At 45.5% G+C, this 19,553-nt stretch overlaps 1 protein-coding gene and 1 long non-coding RNA gene across 16 annotated transcripts in view; one reads left to right on the top strand and one right to left on the bottom strand.

Moving 5' to 3' along the window:
• Positions 1–19,553, top strand: part of plekha7b (pleckstrin homology domain containing, family A member 7b) — a 47,825-nt gene that overhangs the window by 8,398 nt on the left and 19,874 nt on the right. For 8 of the 15 annotated variants that reach the window (XM_055507400.1, XM_029144242.3, XM_055507401.1 and 5 more), the window contains 6 exons: positions 12,351–12,434; positions 14,803–14,914; positions 15,528–15,632; positions 15,966–16,038; positions 16,503–16,603; positions 19,270–19,448. In XM_055507400.1, the coding sequence (XP_055363375.1) occupies positions 12,351–12,434; positions 14,803–14,914; positions 15,528–15,632; positions 15,966–16,038; positions 16,503–16,603; positions 19,270–19,448 (654 nt within the window). Of the gene's footprint in view, positions 1–269; positions 382–414; positions 1,299–3,801; positions 4,442–5,328; positions 5,530–12,350; positions 12,435–14,802; positions 14,915–15,527; positions 15,633–15,965; positions 16,039–16,502; positions 16,604–17,686; positions 18,345–19,269; positions 19,449–19,553 lie in introns of those variants that run through there. The other 7 variants (XM_055507402.1, XM_055507406.1, XM_055507403.1 and 4 more) reach the window with 7 other exon arrangements.
• On the bottom strand, positions 17,143–17,700 carry LOC129603886 (uncharacterized). Its single transcript, XR_008694205.1, has 3 exons — positions 17,555–17,700; positions 17,383–17,432; positions 17,143–17,275 (listed from the first exon to the last, which is right to left on the bottom strand). It is a non-coding gene; the product is annotated as an uncharacterized LOC129603886 (long non-coding RNA).

The following is a 19,553-nucleotide window of genomic DNA, read 5'->3' as shown; positions in this document are numbered from 1 at the left end:
ATAAAAAATTAAAGTAAATTTTTATCTGAAATATGCTGAAATATAATATAAAGGCTCCTGTTAAATATGAGACTGTACAAATGCTTATTTTTCTGGTGTCTTTAACACAGTATTACACAGTTTTTTAAAGGAGTTACTGATATATTCCCAAGGTCCACCTTACAGCTGTTCCAGTCTTCAGTTGTGTGTGAGGCAGTTGCAGTGTGAGAGCAGCATTGGGATTCGGTGACAGCGTGGCGTAGTGGCAGTGGGCGTGCCTCCAGCGCTGGCGGTATGCTAATAGGATGGAAAGGAGCCTGTAGATGGATGAGAGAGCGCAGCAGCGGATCAGCCTCGTGAGATAAGAGCAACAGCGGCCGCGCGGCCGCGCAGGATGTGCAGGTACAGTCAGACCAGCGCGTGACGGGACCCCCGAGCCCTCGGATGCTGCAGGGAGCGTTTCCGCATGTCCTCCCACTCTCCATCAATCGTAGCCATCCGTCTATTCAGCTGTTGGGTCCCGGCCCAGTCCTCTGTCTGACTCCTCACTTCGTCTGCAGCTCACACTCTCTCTCTCCCCTTTATCTCATCTGACCTGCATGGTAAAATGACATGAGCTGCACAGTGTGTGGACTCATGTTGACGCTTACATGTTGAAAGCCCTTCGTCCCGTAACTTCATCTCCATCTCTTTTTCCCGGACTCGCTGCCGTGCTTCCTCTCCCCGCTTCTCCCCTGACTTTGCTGTTCTTGCTTGCAGTGCATGCTGTATATTGCCTGCATGACTGCAGAGGGAATAGAGCGGGGAGCTCGTCCGGTCCGCGTCCGGGAAAGGCACTGATGGCACAGCTCCGTTCTGTAGCATTAGAGCAGAAGGGAGGAGAGGAGGAACGGTTCCAGGAGGGAACGTGAGAGAGGAGAGTAGGATAAAGGTATAATGTTTAACGCCTTTTAATGTTTGTTTTTGACGCTTGGCTTCGGGGCCTCTCCCATGATGCGGTATGTGAGGTAAGCCGGCCTTTACGGAACCCGTCAGCGTTACACTGTCAGCGACGAGGGACAGTTCAGTGACTCAATGTATTTTTAGCACAACCTCAGGAGAGGCGGGAACAAGGATGTTTTGAATGAATCAACGGCACAGTGCTCAGCAGAGGACGTCAGCAGCAGCAGCAGCAGCAGCAGCAGCACTAACAGCTGAGCGGAGTGTACAAACCCCCCCCCCCACACACACACACACTGAGCTAACATGTTGGGCCGACCAGGACAGGCAGGCGCACGCGTCCCTCACAAGAGGCAGCCCGTGTGCCCGGCGACTCGCAGGTGTGTATCCCAGCACCTACAGCAGCGTCTGTGGGATTCATTGCTATGTGGCTACTCGGGACGTGTGAGCTGAAGCTCTCCTGCATCCGATTGCATGCTGTGAAGCTGTTTGTACCAAGCGTGTGTGCAGTCAGGGGGTGATTTGCATGTGGAAAAGTTGCTGTGGTCTGCGTTAATGGGGTAAAAGGCATGGAGCTGTTTGGTCTTTACAAAGCTTTGGCTTCTCTGTTGAATGGTTGGAGCATATAACAGTGTATACTAATGGTGTTGAGATGAGGGAGGAAGGACTGCAGTGTCTCATGATCACAGGTCATTGACCAGCGTGTTGATGTCAGCAGAACCCATCAAGCAGGTTATGATGTACATGGTTTGATGCATCCTCCCCATCGCTCAGTGAGCTGGAGACACTGGACAGTCACTGAAGAAATGCACTGGTTTAAATAGACCCACTCAGTCCGTCTGTTATGGGGCCGTCAGCCTTGATGGTGACATTGACGTGGACACATTTGAACGGTGACATCATAAATGTAAGCATTCAGCTTATTATCATTCCATCTGGGTCTCTGCTGGTCACAGCATCAAGGTGATGGTCCCCTCATCACCCCCCCCTGCTGTGCTCTCATCCACACAGGCAATGAGTTGCATACACCAGGAAGTAAAACTTAACCTGTGGGCAGCAGATAACAGAGGGCGACAGCCTGAGCCAGCATCGAATCGATATCATGTCCGTTGTTCTAACATCACTGAGCCTCTTGTGGATCTGTTCACTCTTGCGTGGTACTCGTTTTTTTTTGTTCACAGCTGATGTGATACTAGTCCTCCCAGTCAGTTCCAGTAATGATGCGTAACAGCCCAGTCGCACCCAGTGACGCTCACTCCCTCCCCGTTTCGTCCCTCGGGCCACGGCGCTTCATTGCTATGCTCAGCTGATACAGAGGTCATGCTGTTGCTAAGTGTGGCTTTTAATGGGCTGTCTGCCCTGGTGCACGGGGCGCGATGCTCCTGATCCGAGGGGCGACCTGTCAGGGAAAGCAGGGGACCTCTTCTTTAAACCCACACATTCCCAGAAAGATCTGACAATCTTAAAAATAGACATAATGATGATACTTAACAGTCAGTTGCAGTATTTAAGGGAGGAGCATGTTCTCTCTGCGTGAAGGCCGCGACCTTTCACATTCCCTTGACTGTGATTCAGTTCAGTCTTTACGAGTGGGAGGGGACTGTTATGCTAAACTCTGGGTCCGGCGGGTGGGTTAGTTATAGAGCTGTGCACCAGATGTGGCCTACCTTCCTCCACCGATGCTTGATTTAATAGACCTACTAAGTCTCCACAAGCTCTAAAAATAACCTCTAAATTAATTTACCCTCTGCCAGACAAGTGGAACCTCACCTAATTCATTGTGTCCATCTGTTCAATTTCCTTGACAAAATCATAATAATTGTTTTTGCTTGTTTTATCAGGAGGCAGGAGGGACATAAGGGAAGAGATTCAATTAGATCCTTTTTAATTGAATATTTTAACAGTGGCCATTATGTTTATATAACTAATATTTCATATGTGATATCAACACTGATAAAAGCCAGCTGTGTGATATGAATAAAGTTTAGTCTCAGTCTTAGTTAATGATTTCTTAGCCACTGATGCCTCCTGTGTGTTGCTCGATGCCGCTGAACATCGCAGCCGTGGAGTAGCTGAGCTGTGTTAACCCTGTGTATCACTGTAATATCACTCCCCGGTGGGAGCGTGTGGAGTGGCTGCGTTTTTCTTTTTTCTCTTCCCTGGGACGTGCGTCTGCTCAGATTCTGTAATGAGAACTGCAGGCAGGACAGAGGACCCTCTGAGGCTGGAGCCAGTCTGGGCACAGTTAGCAGCGAGCAATTATCACGTGCACACACACATGCATGCACACACACACACACACACACTCACACACGCACGCACTCACGCACGCACGCACACACACACACACACACACGCTGTACATGGGTATTTGCTAACCATAGCCATCAGTTAAACAGTTGTTCTGTGTTGTCGTCCACTGATAACACACTGGAGCAAACACTGCTCTGCTGCAGTAAAAGCTGCACGCTACGAGCCTGGACGCCCTCTGGGCCAAGTGTCTCTGCAGCAGAATTTACCAGACTAATCAAATTTCCCCCCGTACAGTAGCTTCTGTGTTTGCTGCTTAAATGTGATGACTTTATCATTACGCCGCGCGTTATCCAGCAGGGTAATGTAATGTAAGCAAAGATCTGAACAATATTTTTTGCTCTCAGCGTTGTTTACGGTGCATTTCCAGAGGTGGGATAATTTGATCTATTCCTCCGCTGTCGTCCTGCGGACAAACGTCCCCACCCACCAGTATTAAAACAAACGCTTCCTTTCTGTGAGTGTCAGCCGGTGTGTGTGCGTGGCAGGCGTACATGCGGGTTGGGTGAAGGAGGAGGGTATTTAGAGGTGGCTGACATAATAATGCCGCTAACGTGACATGACTGTAAAGGATTTAGACATGTTTCACAGCACGGGGCTTAGCCCAATCCGATTGTTTGCGGATCCAGCGGCTGTTGATCTGCCCGTGTGCTTTTGTACAATGGCATTGATAGGCGACCTGACTCTGATGATCCAAGGATTACACTGGTTCTGCCAATGGGATCCTTGAGGATAAAATTACATTGAACCACACTTTTGTCTTTTCACATTTATTTCTTCTACATATGAACTACATGCATAAACATTTTGCCATCACTTGACAAATCTGTGATATATTTGTCATTTGCATTGGTCAAATTGGTTAAATTTTAACTAATGATAAGTCTCCAAGGAAATCTTTTTCTGCCTTTTTTAGTCCAATATTTTTTTCTTTTTTGTGATTGATTTACTTTTGATGTTGCAGGATTATGGAGCTTAGAGCTCAGACAGATAATCTAAGCAGAAACATATGCAATTTGTGTTCTGCTCTGGGGAACGCGCATGTGTCGATGGCACATTTAGTTACTTTGGCAGAACCGGGCAGAGCTGCGCTGCGGGTCAGTCACTCTGGGCAGTGAGGAACCTCAGGGAGGAGGCGGCAGAGAACAATGCTCGGCGTGAGTCCGGCCAAAGGCGGCTGCTGCTGCGCGGCGCTCGGACTGACAACCTACAGGTGAGGCGTCTGTGTGTTCACACCCTGCTCCGTGTGTGTTCGTGTTAAGACGCACGTCAGTGCTGATGCAACGTCTGGAAGAATGCGCTGGCTCACAGACGTCACCCGTTCAGTTGCACAGTGCTTAGCTTAATACAGATGAACTGCTTTTGCTGTTAAAAGCTTTATGACGAGGATGATTTTGAGTGAGAGTCACCCATTGTTTCAGGCTGAAGCTGTCACCTCCAAATGGCATCTGCTGCACGAGCGCGGCAGGCTTCGAGTTCATCTCCAGTGGCGTAAGCGGGCGCTCAGCATGTGTGTACACATGCAGCTTGTGGGAAGCTGGCTGAGAGGCTGTGCAGTGATGCACCGTGCCCATTAAGATGCAGAATGGGTTTTATCACAGGGAGGATGCTGTGACAGTTTGACAGACTTCTATTCATGAATAACAATTTCCTACAGTTCACCTCAGACAATTGTTCACAGCTTCTCTGTCTCCTTAAGAAACACTTAACTTGACTTTTATTATTACGTTTACTTTTATACTTCCTATGATGTAAGTTGTCATTGTGCAACCAAATCTACCAATGACCTTGATTTTAGATGTTTTGAGTTAATAGACCGTTTTGACCACGTAGGTTTGGTGTGTTTTTCCCAGTATCTGGCTTTTCTCACGGCGCTGGGCTCTAAATATCTTCTCAGACTTAGATTTGTTGCTTGTTTTGTGCTTGTGCTTTTTGCTGCAGAGTTAAATGCAGTGCTGGTGCATGTTTTGGATCAGTTGCTCAGGAAAATATTCAATATTGGATGGAAATAAGGGGCGTGTACAGGAGGTCGTTGACCTGGGAGGATTAATATCATTCTCAGCTCAGATAGTCTTCAGTCTAGAATAAGAGAGGACTAACAGTATGTGATGATACAAGCTTGTGGAAAAGGACAGCGAGGTTAACGTGAAGCAGTGTGGAATGAATCTTCTCCCACTTTTTTTCTTGGGTATTGGATTTGGATAGGAAGTTTTGCTCATTTCTATTCTGCTGACGGTGCAATGATCATTTTGCCATTAAAGCTCTCTGCACATGGGTGCAGCTTCCTAGAGGGATTCAAGGGTGAGTCGGTCAAATTCAAATAAATGACTTTACTCTCTATCTTGGGGATATAATAAAAGTTTAATCAGTCACCACCAATTTGCGCAACACAAGACAAATGGTGTCCATGAAACTTAGTGGTGTTGTTGCCAATGGAGATCATCTAACTGTGCTTGTTGTTTGTAGCTGTTGTGCTTTGTGACTGCAGAAAGGTGTGTGTTTTTTTTACCTTACAGATGGCAACAAACGAGCAGCACTACAACACCGCCACCAGTCTATCACAGCTGTTTCCTTCCCACAGCTGTGTCCAGACCCTCCGTGTATCTCCTGCCTGAGATTTAGGCTTTAACATTCCCTTGCACTTCACATCCCCTCCTCTCCTACATTGCACAGCGAAGCGATTAGCTGTGTTTGGCTTTGCAGTGTGGGTTGGACTTTGCGTTTAGCTTTAGAAACTCAGTGCGAAACACCCAAGCAGATGCTCTAGTTCAGGGCTATAGAGCCGCAGGCAAATGTTAAATTAAATATCGGATTGGATATAGTACTGTACTGAACACTTGCTTAAATAATTCTTCATAGACGAAAAAGGGCCATTTTGTTTGGTGGTTGTGAAAATGTCTTTCAGATGATAAGGGTTTCAGCATCACTGGCCTTATCCCAAGTGGAGAACAAAGGTCAGAGGTCATTGTGATACTTCCCATTAGTCTTTAGGCACGTTGCTTATGCTTTCCTGCAGCTCTTCATGTAAGATTGGCTCCGACGGGTATTGATAAGGCTTAAGTTCGTATTGTAGAGGTGTGTCTGTGCCTTTGAAGAGCAGAATGCCTTTGAGTCTCCTCTAGTGAAGTGCAGATCACAGTGGGAGTGAGGCTGGCAGGAGAGAAGAGAGGGACTGGCTATTGTCATTGTTGTAGGCTCAGGGTGGATTTGCCTTGTTTTCTGTCAGGACATCGCTGATTACACATTTTAGGGGGTATGTTTGTTAGATATTTTAGAAGAAAGGGCCACAGCTGACGCCCTCAGCATCCACTCATACGCTTCTCATTTCTCCTTTGCACAGTCAGGCATGTGATGCTTTGTCATGATAAAACGTAATTGCCTTGCTTAATCATTTATCCTGCAGCTCTTTCCTGCCCTGAGATACAGTACATGTAGAAGAATATACGACGAGTGTTGCAAGGTTCATTTTAGGTGCATGACTTTTTTTATTTTTCACACGTGTGAAAAACACTCTTTGTAATCTCTGGAAAAGTTTGTTTTTTAAATAAAGCATGGTCTGTTAAAAATGTAAATCTGGCTTTCATGCGGTCATTCTCTCCCTTCACATCGAGTTGAATACTGCGTTGCAACAGTGAAAGTATTATTGATTGTACAAGTGAGTGTGTTTAGCGCCAGGCAGAAGCTGCTGCAGATGGCGCGTTCTCCAAACCCAACCCACAGGTTGATTTATGCACTTTAGGAGATAAAGGGGAGTTTCACCAATGCTGGGTTGTGAAGGGAGGACTTCGTTTACTTTAATATAGATTACCTGAGCACCAGTATCAAACACCATCCTCCACGTAACACACTTAGACATTCACACATTTAATATTCTGACAGTTCTTGAACACAAACGAAGCCGGGGGGTTGAGTTGCCGGTTGCTCTGGGTCATTATTCAGTCAGGACGGTGCAGGATAAATCCACCGGCCCTTAACTACTGACACAACGCTGCAGGGACGCTCCACTGATTTATTCTCCATCGTAATGCTCCAGAAAATGTCTTAATCCTTTTTCTTTGTTGCAGCATATCACTGTCTTTATTGATCCAGCAGATAAGTGCTTCTGGAAGCCATATTATAGTTGGTTGGATGCAACAACCGTTGATTTTATCACTTACCTCAAATCACCCTTCATAAACATATATCAGTTCAGCTAATCTGTATGCATTTATTATTCACCAATGCCATTTTCTCATCTGCAGCCATTTGCTTGCACACTTTAAGATTGTGAGAGCAAATCTTCTGTACAATTTATGGATATAGGGTTTGTTTGTTTGCTTGCTTGTTTGCTTGTTTGTTTGCAAGGCCTCTTTGAATATCACTCTGTGCTCTCGGAGCTGGAACATATCTACTGCAGACATTGCATTGTATTGTAATGAGATGTAACTGATACCTGTCTTTGGCAAAAGATTTATTCAGTTCCCACAGAAAGAGGAACGAGATCTTACATATTCACTCAGAGCAGGGTTTTCCTCTATGGAACTAGACTGTAGAGCATTTCCCTGAAGATGAATTCTGCATAATTGAACCAACACAGACTCTTGCAATGCAATTAGCAGTTGCTTTTCTTATGTTTGGGTAGAGCGTGGCCTAAAGGACCATTGTGACTGGACTGAAATGTGCTGTGTCAGTGTGCGCTTGTTGAATGTTAATAAGATGAAAGCTCTTTCACTTCCTGCCAAAACCCGACGGTGTCTGACAGTGGTTCAGAAACTGGCGAGTCTTTGCACCTGCTGCTGTTCGGCGCCGGGCCTGTTTGAGTCTGTTTGTGCCGAGTGTTGCTCGAGTGGTTCGGTGGATGACTGCGAGCTCCATAAAAGCAGATTTCGGACCAGAGGCTTTTCCTTCATACTGTGTCAGACTGCTTTGCATGCATGCATAGACACAGGGGTGTGTTTAGTGTTTTATACTGTCAACTCAGCTTGAAGCTGTAAACAAGGATGATGATGATGATGATGATGATGATGATGATGATGATGATGATGATGATGATGATGATGATGATGATGATGATGGGCAGTCAGTGAGTTCAATGACAGGGGAAGACAGGTGTGATGTGTTCGGTTGGCTTCCCTCATTTCCATATTGAATCACTGTACAATCTCGGAGAGGCTGTCTCCATAATTTCCCCATAAATGTCAGGGAAATGAAGCTGAGTGTGACTGCTGCAGTGCTCTGCAGTGAAACTGATAAAGGTCAGTCAACAGGTGAAAATCCCCCCACAGACTGCTTATCTGCCTAATGGCTCCCTGCGTGTGGATGCTGTGCACAAACCACTCTTATTAGGGCTTAATTAATTTTGCCTGCTAGGCCCGAGTGTGTTAGGAGCTCCATGATATCTCTGTCGCACAGTGTAATGTCCTGTCACACTGTCTGCGTTGTACACACACATACACACACAAGGGGCTGCCATTGCAGAGTTCAGCATTGGTTCATGGCACCTCATCCGACCTGCAGCCTTTCTCTAACTGAGCTTATTCAGATCGTGTTTGTTCTAATCAGTCATATTATTGATATATCCTTTACAGCTAATTGAATGAGTCTGGAAATGGAGGATGGAGCAGGATCCCAGCTGCATGAAATGATTGCTGCAGTTTGTTCTACAGTGATCACTAGATTTGGCAGGGCATTGATCTGTTTGTCCCTTCACTCAGAGCCAAAGTTAATTGTGAGACCAAACACAGGCTAGTATATAACTGGAGAGATGAGTTCCTGTTTAGCTGGACTCAGTTCTGATTGCATATTGATCATCTGCATTCTGTGATCTCTAACAAAGTTGCTGTATCCCAGTGTTAATAGTTTCCACTGGTCAATGAATTATTTTTCAAGAAGGAGTAAAAGAAGGAGAAATAGAACAGAAACACAAGCACTCTCATCTTCTCCTCTTGAGACGTCTGATTTCACATTAATACTTCAATCAAAATTGCATGACGAGAAACTATTCCTGGCCACTTTAGGTGCTTGTCTTTGGGTTATTTAACTCTGTATGAAAGTATTGAAATTCAAAAGATAGCCACGGAATGCAGAATACATAAAGAGATTAGGCAGTGCATTAATGTCAGACCTTTATCTTTCATATTTCCCACACGCCTGGATTATGTCGGTACCACCTGCTCCTCTGGGTTGCATTCCTCTGGATTAGTGAGGGTCACAGGTCAACATTACTGTTAAACTGGGAGGTTGCTTCAGTTTTGGCAGGTTTGCTCACTTTTGCTAAGGACTCACTGTCCACCTCATTGATTACTGATGTTAGCGTCAAAGCTAGAGCATATAATTAGCATTATAGAATGAAGCTTATATTGTTATATTGTTGCCTCACTTACTGAGAAGAAAGACAAACGGGACCATCCTGTCTTCTCATTATTAATTTAGTTGCAATGCTGAGGGTCGGATGACACCAACATTGATGTTTCAAATGCTCCTCAACAGACATCTCTGATATATAAGAGGTCCTTTATTAGTGAGAAACAAAAAGGGGAAGGTAGGAAATAGAAAGGGAGGAGGATCTGAGCTGCTGAGGTATTCCCCCGATGGGAGGGAGTAAGATCTCCCCCATCCATCCGTGGGACGGAACTCTCAGCACGCTTGAACAGGATAATGTGGAGGTAAAGAGCTCCCCCTCCTCCTCTCACCCCGCCACCTCCACTTTACTCTGCTATTTGCAGATGCCAGCTGCTACGAGAGACCCTCTCTGCATCTTCCACCTGACACAATAATGCAGACAGGATTTCCGTGACCTGCAGCACAGCAGTGAGTCTAACTGAATCCCAATGATTCACTCGCTCACAGCAGGTGAGGTCGTCTCCACTGTGCATGCTTCTACCGAGCATAGTAAGTAACGAGCAGAGAGTAGGCACATCGGGGAGAGCAGCGTGTTTGGAGGGTATTTCTTGAAGATGGAAACTGTGAAGATCCTGTGTGTGTTGGTATAAACCAAAGAGGAAGAGGTGTTGTTTTTTTTGGGTGTTCCCAGTTCCGAGTCTCTCTAGCTCTTGCTTGGCTTTAAATGGGTTTGGACTGAAACATGGCCTTTAGGTTTTGCAGGAAAAGCATATTCTTGTAAGATCTGCTGCTAGTTCTGCACATTTCTCTTAGGAAACTGGATTAAACCTTTTTTTAGATGGGTTTTTGCTCTTTTGAGGCTGTAAGGCATAATGTGGTGCTCCTTGGTCACATACGGTAGTTTTTGACTGACACCCGCTTCTGTTCTCAGCTACAGTAGGACAGAAGTCAGTCTGTTTACAGTGTGATGCACATATGATTACTGCTGCATTGAGAAATGACCTCTTGCGTCTCCTGAGCAGAGATGATGGAGGCAGGAGCTCTTGAGCTGCCTGCGGTGTGAGGCAGTGCCTAACCTGTGACTCTATTGCACTGTGCTGATTCAAAACACACGTACTTGAATTTTATTCAGAATAAACATTAATTTAAAGACTAACTTAATATATGCCCAAACTGCATTTTACTCGATGTGCAAAACGCTGTAAATATACACTTCAGCAGAAAGCAACTTTATTTGGAGGATTTGATACCTTGAATGGACGTATATGATAAAAATCAATATTGGAAGTTACTACACAGAATCCTCTTATGACCCCTGGCGCCCTGCTCTGAGCTGCAGCAACAACAAAGCTGCCTCTCCTCTCACAATCTACAGAGCTGTGTGCTACAGTAGCTCATCTGCAGCAGGACTTCTCCGCGCCCTTCGGGACGCCGTTGTCAAAAGTGTTGATGAAAGCGGGTTTTCAGCAAACAAATAGATCCAGTGTGCTGCAGTGTTTGTGCACAGGCTGGGGATGCTGCAAATTCCGTGGCAAATAGTTCAGAAGTAATGCGGCTAAAACAAAAGCCTCAAAGAATGCAGCGTGTTAATGAACAGGGGGCTGCTGCAGTGCCGTCCGCGGCCAGCGCTGCTCTGCGGGTCGAGCCTGCGTCGGCGGGTCGGAGCGTGCGCTCGTGGAGGCACACGTGAGCAGCGGCTGCTCGTATGCAGCGTTTACGGTAGATGCGATGTGGTTTTTCCATGCATCACTCGTGGTCACCGCTCTCTGCACCTCTCTGAAACGTCACCTCATAAATCTTTCCTCGCCGCTCCGGCGTTCTCCCCCCTTTTGCTGCATCCACTTTGTGTTTGTTGTTCTATCATCCCGCGCGTTGATAGTGATGAACCTTTGCACTGAACACCATGGCTGCCTTTGGTGGCGGTAATGTAATTGTGTTTACCTCAACTCTTTGCTTATCTGTGTTGTGTCTATGTTTATTTAGCCTTTCCACAGCAGCATTTAATCTAATGCATAATATTTTCGAACCCCTGCACAGTATAAACAACAGACCTGAAAGCACAATATTCCATTCTCTGTTCTTATTGGTGACGCATTACACCTCAATAAAGATCCAGATCTAAAAAGGAGAAGAGTGAAGACTGGGAAAAGTGAAGGGTAAAACAAATAAATGACAGTTAAAAACTGGATGAGATCAATCAATGCGTTTTGAAATATTATGTAAAAAATACTTTTTAAATTACCCATAAGCAAAGTCATATGTACTGTATGCTTTTGTAAATGTATTTGACCACATGTGGAGTTAGGAACTTGACAGACTATGAATGAAAGGATTAAAACTGCAGAATAAACTGTACCCAAGCACCTATAATCAGAAAGAGAAACAGTAATATTTCAATCCTCTCAACATCCGGCGCCATTGGACACTTGTTGGTTCCTTATTCGGCCCTGTGACAGTTACATGCATTTATGCTCTAGTTAAAGCAATGAATGGTCCCATCTAATTGAAATCAATAAAGCCTAGTGAGCTGGACGAGGGGGAGTGCTGAGCCCCACAGTTTGTGTAAAAGAATATGAGCTGTGGCTCCTGACCCGGCTGCAGTGCTACCATAGATTTTTTTTACTGCTGACTGAGGCATCATTGAAAGCTTAGAAACTTCATGTGGCTTTGATGTAACGTCTAGCAGAAGCCAAAACACGAGCTCGGAAGCAGCGGCGCACGGGGACGTGATGGGGCGGGAGTGTGATTAATGACCCGATACTCACTCTGTTGTCTCCTCTCCATCTCCCTCTGTCCTGCAGCCACAACCTGAGGGCTACATCATTTCGGCATCCTGTGACAGGACAGATTTCCCCTGAAAACACAGAATACACACTACAAGACAGGTGAGCGGCTGTTTGTCTTCCTCAGAGTGATGTTCTGATGTTCAGATTGACATTATAGGTGACTTCAAGGTCAAGCAGCAGGAGCCCTGAAGTAGACTGGGAGGTATAGGTTCTGGAGTTATGTCTTACAGTATCAGTCACACACATGATGCTAATGTTGGCTTTATTGCAGGAAGAAGTTCACTCTGCTCCATTTCAGCAGTTTCTCCCAGTTTCTCGGACATTTCACAATCATGCCTGGAGAATTTGAATTGTTCCATGTGTGACTCTCGTCCCGTCGAGCTTGGAGACAGCAGGTGTCTGATCGCATTGAATCACTTTGATCACTCATAGCAAAGGCCTGAGCGTCCAGCGTGTGACCTCCAGAAGCTGCTCTGCTAACGCTACGCTAAACTCATTGTGATCACGCTGCATCCTCCCCTGCCATTCGTCTCCATTATCCCCAGTTCGGTTGCGTTGAGCCTCGGCTTTGTTCGCCATCAAGGAGCATTGCAGTTGTGGCCGCACCACTTCAAGAATAACACAGCGGCTTTGATGGTTTGAAATTTCAGTCCTAATCTCCTGAAGCTTGTTATAGTAAGAATAGAACCAGGTTTTAGAGCGTGACATCTAATGAGCAACACAAGGTCGGGAAAACCAGTCAAGCATGTATTTAAAAAGAGCTTTGCTGCTTATTATAATAGAAGGCTTCTACATATACAGTATCACACATACTACAGTAGGTGAAGGCTGTTTTTTTTTAGTCTAAGACTTAACCTTGAATAAAATTCCACTGCGCTTTAAAGCTATTTTGATTTTTCATATGCACAGTACTTGAACTGACTTCATTTCCTGCGTTTGTGCCTCACATTCTCGACTTTGCTGGAAATCCTGTGTTCATTTCATTCTGTGTATAACGCGATGTGAATAGGGAGCAGTTTTCCTTCACGAGCCGCTGACGCTCCGCGGTGAGAACCTCAGGGTTTTTCCTGGAGATCCATATTGGATTAAGGACAGAAAAGAAAGAAGAGCTCCGGGGGACCCTGCCGGCCTGGAAGCTTCGACTTTGTTATAGATCATCATACATTACTAATTCATCAAGCCTCTTCCCACCACCGGAACGGATTTATCGCATCAAGAGAAATAAGGAGAAATTTAATTTCACGTCCTTCTCCCTTCTACACTACTTGATGTGAAATATCCCCCTCCACCGCGCGCTGCCGCAAATTTCCCGCGGAACTGTTCCAGTGACAGCGGCGGTAAACAGCGAAAGCTCCCATAAAACGGCCGAGGCCCTTACGAGGGGAATAATCTCGCAGGAAACGCTGGCGGCGCTCCAGGCTTTGAGCGCGGATACTGTAAGTTTGGTTCCGCGGTGATGTCTCTTTTATCTCGCGCCTCTGGCTCACAGCTGTGCCGTATCGGGCGGCCTTTTCTCCCGCTCCGGTGTAGTGTGACAGAACAAGGGTCGCGTTGGAGAGCCAGGTCACGCCCTGTTTCACGCTGTAAAGTCCCCGCTGCCACCAGAAACAATGTGCTTGTTGTAACCGCACGTCAGCCGCCGATTATCTGCGGAGGAGCCTCTAAAGTGTTGCAGAGGCTCCACCGACTTTCAATAAACATAGGAAGTGGCTATTGGCGTGTGATGCACTGACCCTGGGGCCCCAGAACCAGCCGCCAGCTTGTGTAAACAGATGGTGGTGTCGTCTGGAAAGGGCAGGTCCACACTGAATCACTTACCAGTGTCAGGGACAGTAACAGGAGGCTTAGAGGATGTGCTATGACTGGTATTAGTGTTGTTGTTATTCCTCAGAAATGGTCAGACCTTGGGAGATGAAAACGATTCTTTCACCCATTATCTTGGATGTGTGTCATTTACACTGCAGTAACCTGGATAAGTCACAGGAAACTAATACAATGTGACATCCAGAGAGGAAAGTAGCTGCCTCCCTACTTGAGATGCTGGCCCACATGGCTCCAAGCTCCATTATGAAGTCAGTTCTTCTGATTTCACTTTTTACATTTACATTCAAGTTTCATGTACTTGACTTCAGGATGAAACAGTTCTCATACACTAAGTTACTTAAGTTAGCTACTGTAAAGTAATAAGGAGGTTGTTACAGTGGTATTGTTATTATTTGGTTCACATTTCCCTGTAGTTGTGTAAGTTCTCTTTGCATTAGTAGTAGTAAAGGATGGTGATACAGTAGAATGCTAAGCTCTCTCCATTGGCCGCGAGAGGCCGCGGGGCCGTGTCAGGAAACTGTCATATCCTCTACAGCACCGCTGAAAGCTCAGCAGGGCCGCGCTCCGTTTCCCGACAGGCCCCGAGTTTGAGAAGCTCAAATCCACTGCAGTTCACTGTGCGTCGCTGCCATGCCTTCTGCAGGTTAGAGTCCCGTATGTCCAAGTCACTGGCCGGTCAGCGATCCCCCAGCATGGTCGCAGAGTCCACCAAGGCTGTGACCTCAGCAGCGGTGGACGTCGCCTCGGGGTCAAAGGTGAGTTTCACTTCTGTGAGGGTCCAGCTTCTCGAGTTTGTCTGCTTTAGTCATACTCTATTAGTAGTATTAGAGTATCAGACAGACTGGATCAGGCAGATTCATCTTGCAGCATGTTATCACTCTGTTTCACATCCTGTGGGACTGAACAGGGGTGTGGTGGACAGAATGTATTTTTGTGAGAGGCTGTTGTTTCCACTGTGATCATGGACATTTTTCCACTGAATACGGAACATGCCACACCTAAAATTACATTAATCAGTGGAGATATGTGTTCTCTGAGGAAGCTGCTGATATTTAATGTTTAAACCAATGCATTGTTGGAATGATAGGTGTGTTCATTAGATCATTTTGATGAGCAACAACAACACAGATTTTGTTGGTTCAGTTTTATTTTAGCCAACTGGATTGATCTTATTCATTAGGATGCCTGGTCTGAAACGATCATTTAAAAATGCACCCTATAAATGAGACTATGACAGGAGTTCATATTCCCCCTTTTCATAATGGCTGTTACACAGAGATCCAGGAGACTTTTCTTTCAAAGAACGAAGCTGTAAAATAATACACACCGCTGTTATGTTTGTACTGTATGTTTCTTTGCATTGTGCAGGGATCCAGGGTCACAGGGAAAATACACAGTTTTGGCAAGAGGGACCACTCCATTAAAAGAAACCTCAACATCCCAGTGGTGGTGAGAGGATGGCTCTACAAACAGGTGAACTGCAGCCCCTCCTCGCGTTGAACAAAGTGCTGGCGAACTAACTTACAGTAAAATACACTGTGGACTTTGGAAAACTATACTTCACGTACTTATACGTCAGCTATAGTCTTTGTGAGCTACATAAAAACACAGTTCAGCTCATCTATATGACACCATTTTAGGTCATTATGACCAGTTCTAAAACTTGTTTGATACTGTAACAGCCACAGACCAAACAGTTTTCTACCCCAAACTAGCCTTTTTGATAAAGACATGAAATAACTGTGTAAAAGAAAAGTTTTCGTGAAGAGCATTTCCAAATACTCTGTGTCGCCCCTTCACCTGCAGGACAGCTCTGGAATGCGACTGTGGAAACGGAAGTGGTTTGTTTTGTCAGACTATTGCTTGTTTTACTACAAAGGTGAGTCACTGCAAAGTATAGCTGGATTTTACAGAAAACATTGTTTTGAAATAGTTTTGAATTATTATAAAATCAATCAAAACCTTTTTTGTGGAAGTTTGATTAAGACCATGAGCTCGTTAGTGTGAGTGTTAATTACAGGATGTTATCGTTTGCTTGTGCTGCAATAGCATCTACTGTACTGTACCTCGTCTTCTCCATTAATCATTCTGAATAATATATAGGCCACATGCCACCTTGTGTCACATGCTGCCACATGGCTCCATCCAGGCAAGAGTCACCCATGAATTATGCCTCTCTAATTTTCCAGCTGTTCATAAATCTGCTGCTGGCTGTAAACATCGTAAAAGATTTTAGCAGGATTAAGGGTTGTTGTTTTGGAAGCGTCTCGTAACGTGCGTCTATGTGTGTGTGTGTGTGTGTGTGTGTGTGTGTGTGTGTACACGTGTGCCTTTGCTTCACAGACAGCCGTGAGGAAACTGTGCTCGGTAGCATCCCTCTTCCCAGTTACGTTATTGCACCAGTTGAGCCCGACGACCACATAAACCGCAAATATGCTTTCAAGGTAAACCCTATTGCACAAACTCCCTGGTTGTTTTACTAGTTTCAAATAATATGTGTTCTATTATTCAGTATTACTGTATGGCTGCACTAGCATTTAAGATGTTTGTCCGATATTGTTAAAGTTAGTTTACATGTTTCTTAAACTGAGGCAGAAAAGAACATTGTGCGCTGGAACTGCGATCATATATTTATGATAGCACTTCCATTGAAGGCAGAGCAGACGCAAGCGTGCTCTGATATTATACTATGTTATATTCAGGTGTTGTAGTCCCACCAGTGTTGAAGGAGCTCCAGCGGTGCAGACCTCAGTGTAAGAGCTTTGTTCCTTCACTGAATTATAAAGGTCCCGTAACGCAGCTTATTATACAGTACCTGAAGCAGCCACTGTTTGCTAATTGTGTCATTTGTTTTACTTGAAAGTGTGTGACTGAACTTTTCCTCGCATGCGGCAAAGTGCTTTTCTTGTGCCCCCTCTGTGAATTCTGCCAGAGCAGAGCAAAGGGATTTATGTGTGGTGGTTCCAGCAGGACTCTTATCCAGAGCTTACTGCAAAGAACAATAGTGCCTGAATGTCTGATGCGCCACGGTGGCTCCGCGGTTTTCTGCCGCAGTCGTCCCCGCTCCGCGCTCTTCGGGCTTTCTGTTCTGGGAGTCTCTTTGTAAATGCCTGTTCCTAGACACGCGTTTGTGTTAAATGGATATTTCTGCTTGTATGGTAATACACCAGCGCAGCGTTTTGAAGATCATATTGCACACAATGGCGTTTGCATAATTGCTCACCTGGGAAAATTAATTATACATTCAGCCTGTTCGCCGCCTCCTCCCGCCACCTGCAGCGGAGAATGTGTAAGATTAACTGGAAGGAGCCGCAGCACTTGTCTTTAAGAGATCTTTATTCCCCTCTCAGCGCTCCTGGAGCCATCATGCATTGAAAAACAGGAGATTTCATTACCTGCGTCTGAGGCGCGTTTCAGTCTCTGCTAAGTGAGGCCGTCAGAGCTCAGCATACGTCTGCTGCTGCTGCTCACCGGACTGTTGGAGCTGCTGACATTTATGGGGAATTACAGACTAGAGCCTGTGCTGCCCTCTGATGACGTAAGAAATTACGGTCTAGACGTGGAGGCATAATGGTTATCAGCTGATGACAATTATACTGTTTTTGCTGTTGGAGAAACAAAATCACAATAACAAAGTGCATGATGCTACGCTATCGTGCTATGAGTAAATCCCGATAATATGATTATTATTCATACTTTTTAGTAAGAAGTTGCAGCAGGGTAGTTTAGGAAAGTCGGTTAAGTACTTGAAGTAAATATTGAAAATGTAACATTTTATTTTGAATTTTTAATGTCATTTTAAATATTAAAAATAATATGAAACATTTTAAATACACTCTGAAGTGCACTTACGAATATTTTTACCTTCCTTGAAGTACTGAGCTGTCATGTGATGATAAAGTATTAAAGCTCCCACTGTTCCTCATTCTCGCTTCTGTGATGACTGCCACAAGACCACAGCCAGACTCATTTCTGTTCTTGCCGAGTCAGCACTGACCTGCGGTAACTTCCTGTTGTTTTCTGTTCTCCTACTTTTGCTCATCTCACTGTGTTTCTCTCATTCCCCGTTGGTCAATTGCCCCCCCATCGTGACCCGGTGTGTGTGCGCGCGCGCGGGCGGAGTGAGTACTGCTCTCTGCGGGCGGCCATCCTGAATCACGCAGGCTTCCTGTCTTGCATGACTAGGTATTTGGTTTCACTTTGGCCTCATCCGTGGATCGCCATCCTCAGCCCGTTTGCTTTTGTGTCCCGCCACCACACGCTGCATGCACATTTCTACATGTGCATCAAAGTCTCATCGTGTGTGCACATCATGTCATCAACGGCAGCCGTTTTTGGACAATGCCAGAGACCGACGCCTTCGGTGTGTCCTGAACTTAGCACAAATACACACAAATACAGTGTGTGTGCAGCGGCTCTGGTATTTGTCTGGTCAGGCTGTTTTCATCATCATCATCATCATTCTTTCCACACTCTTCCCTAATTTCATTGCATTGGAGTAAATGGTAGTTTCCATCATTAATTTGACCTTTTTGCATTTGTGTTGTATTGTTTTACAGAACATACACAGTTACACATTATCTATGTTGAAGCTGCTGGATGTTTTGCTGTATTTACTCGTATAGTATGAATGTGTTGTGATCAGGCCAATGTAATGCAAAACAATACTGAAGGTTCCTGATGTTGTGTGCATCAAGGAGTTGATGTGCACATTGTACATCTGAGGACAGATTGAACTAAAGTGAGGCCAGCATTTATCAAGTGTGATAAAGAGTCACACAAGAGTGTGTGTGGTTGATGCTGCAGCTGCTGCCAGACTTCTGTGCTGTTGCGAAACCCACTGTAACCTGCGTTTTCCCTGTTCTTGCTAGTAGCAACAGCACAGTTTACATTATTCCTGCTGCAGTACTTTGCTCCCTCCCAGATATTTTCAGTGATGCTGTTTACTTTAATCTCGCTGCGATGACAGCTGTCACTCCCAGTGGAGAAACGAGCAGCGTTTTCCACTCATCGGCCTCACTGGAGGTTGTTTCTTCTTCATCTTTTCAGGAAGAAGTTCTGAAATCGGTTCTCCTCTCTCTCTCTCTCTCTTAATCTCTCTGCTTGATAGGCGAGCCACACAGGAATGCGCTCCTACATTTACAATAAGAACTCTGTGATTGGCTCACAGGCGGAACACTGCGGGATGCGGACATATTACTTCAGTGCGGACACACAGGAGGACATGAATGGCTGGATCCGGGCCATGAACCAGGCTGCGCTGATGCAGCAGAGTCACACTATAAAGAGGTTGGTCTCGCTCTATAGAGTAAAGTCATTTCTCCCCATGGTTGGACGTCTGCTGGCACAAAGCATCTCGTTGGGTCTTGAACTGATAGCTTACAGGAGAACTCA

The sequence above is a fragment of the Betta splendens genome, chromosome 3 (genome assembly GCF_900634795.4).
Source record: "Betta splendens chromosome 3, fBetSpl5.4, whole genome shotgun sequence".
In the NCBI taxonomy this organism is placed as follows: domain Eukaryota; kingdom Metazoa; phylum Chordata; class Actinopteri; order Anabantiformes; family Osphronemidae; genus Betta; species Betta splendens.
This window is presented reverse-complemented; position numbering and strand designations above follow the sequence as displayed.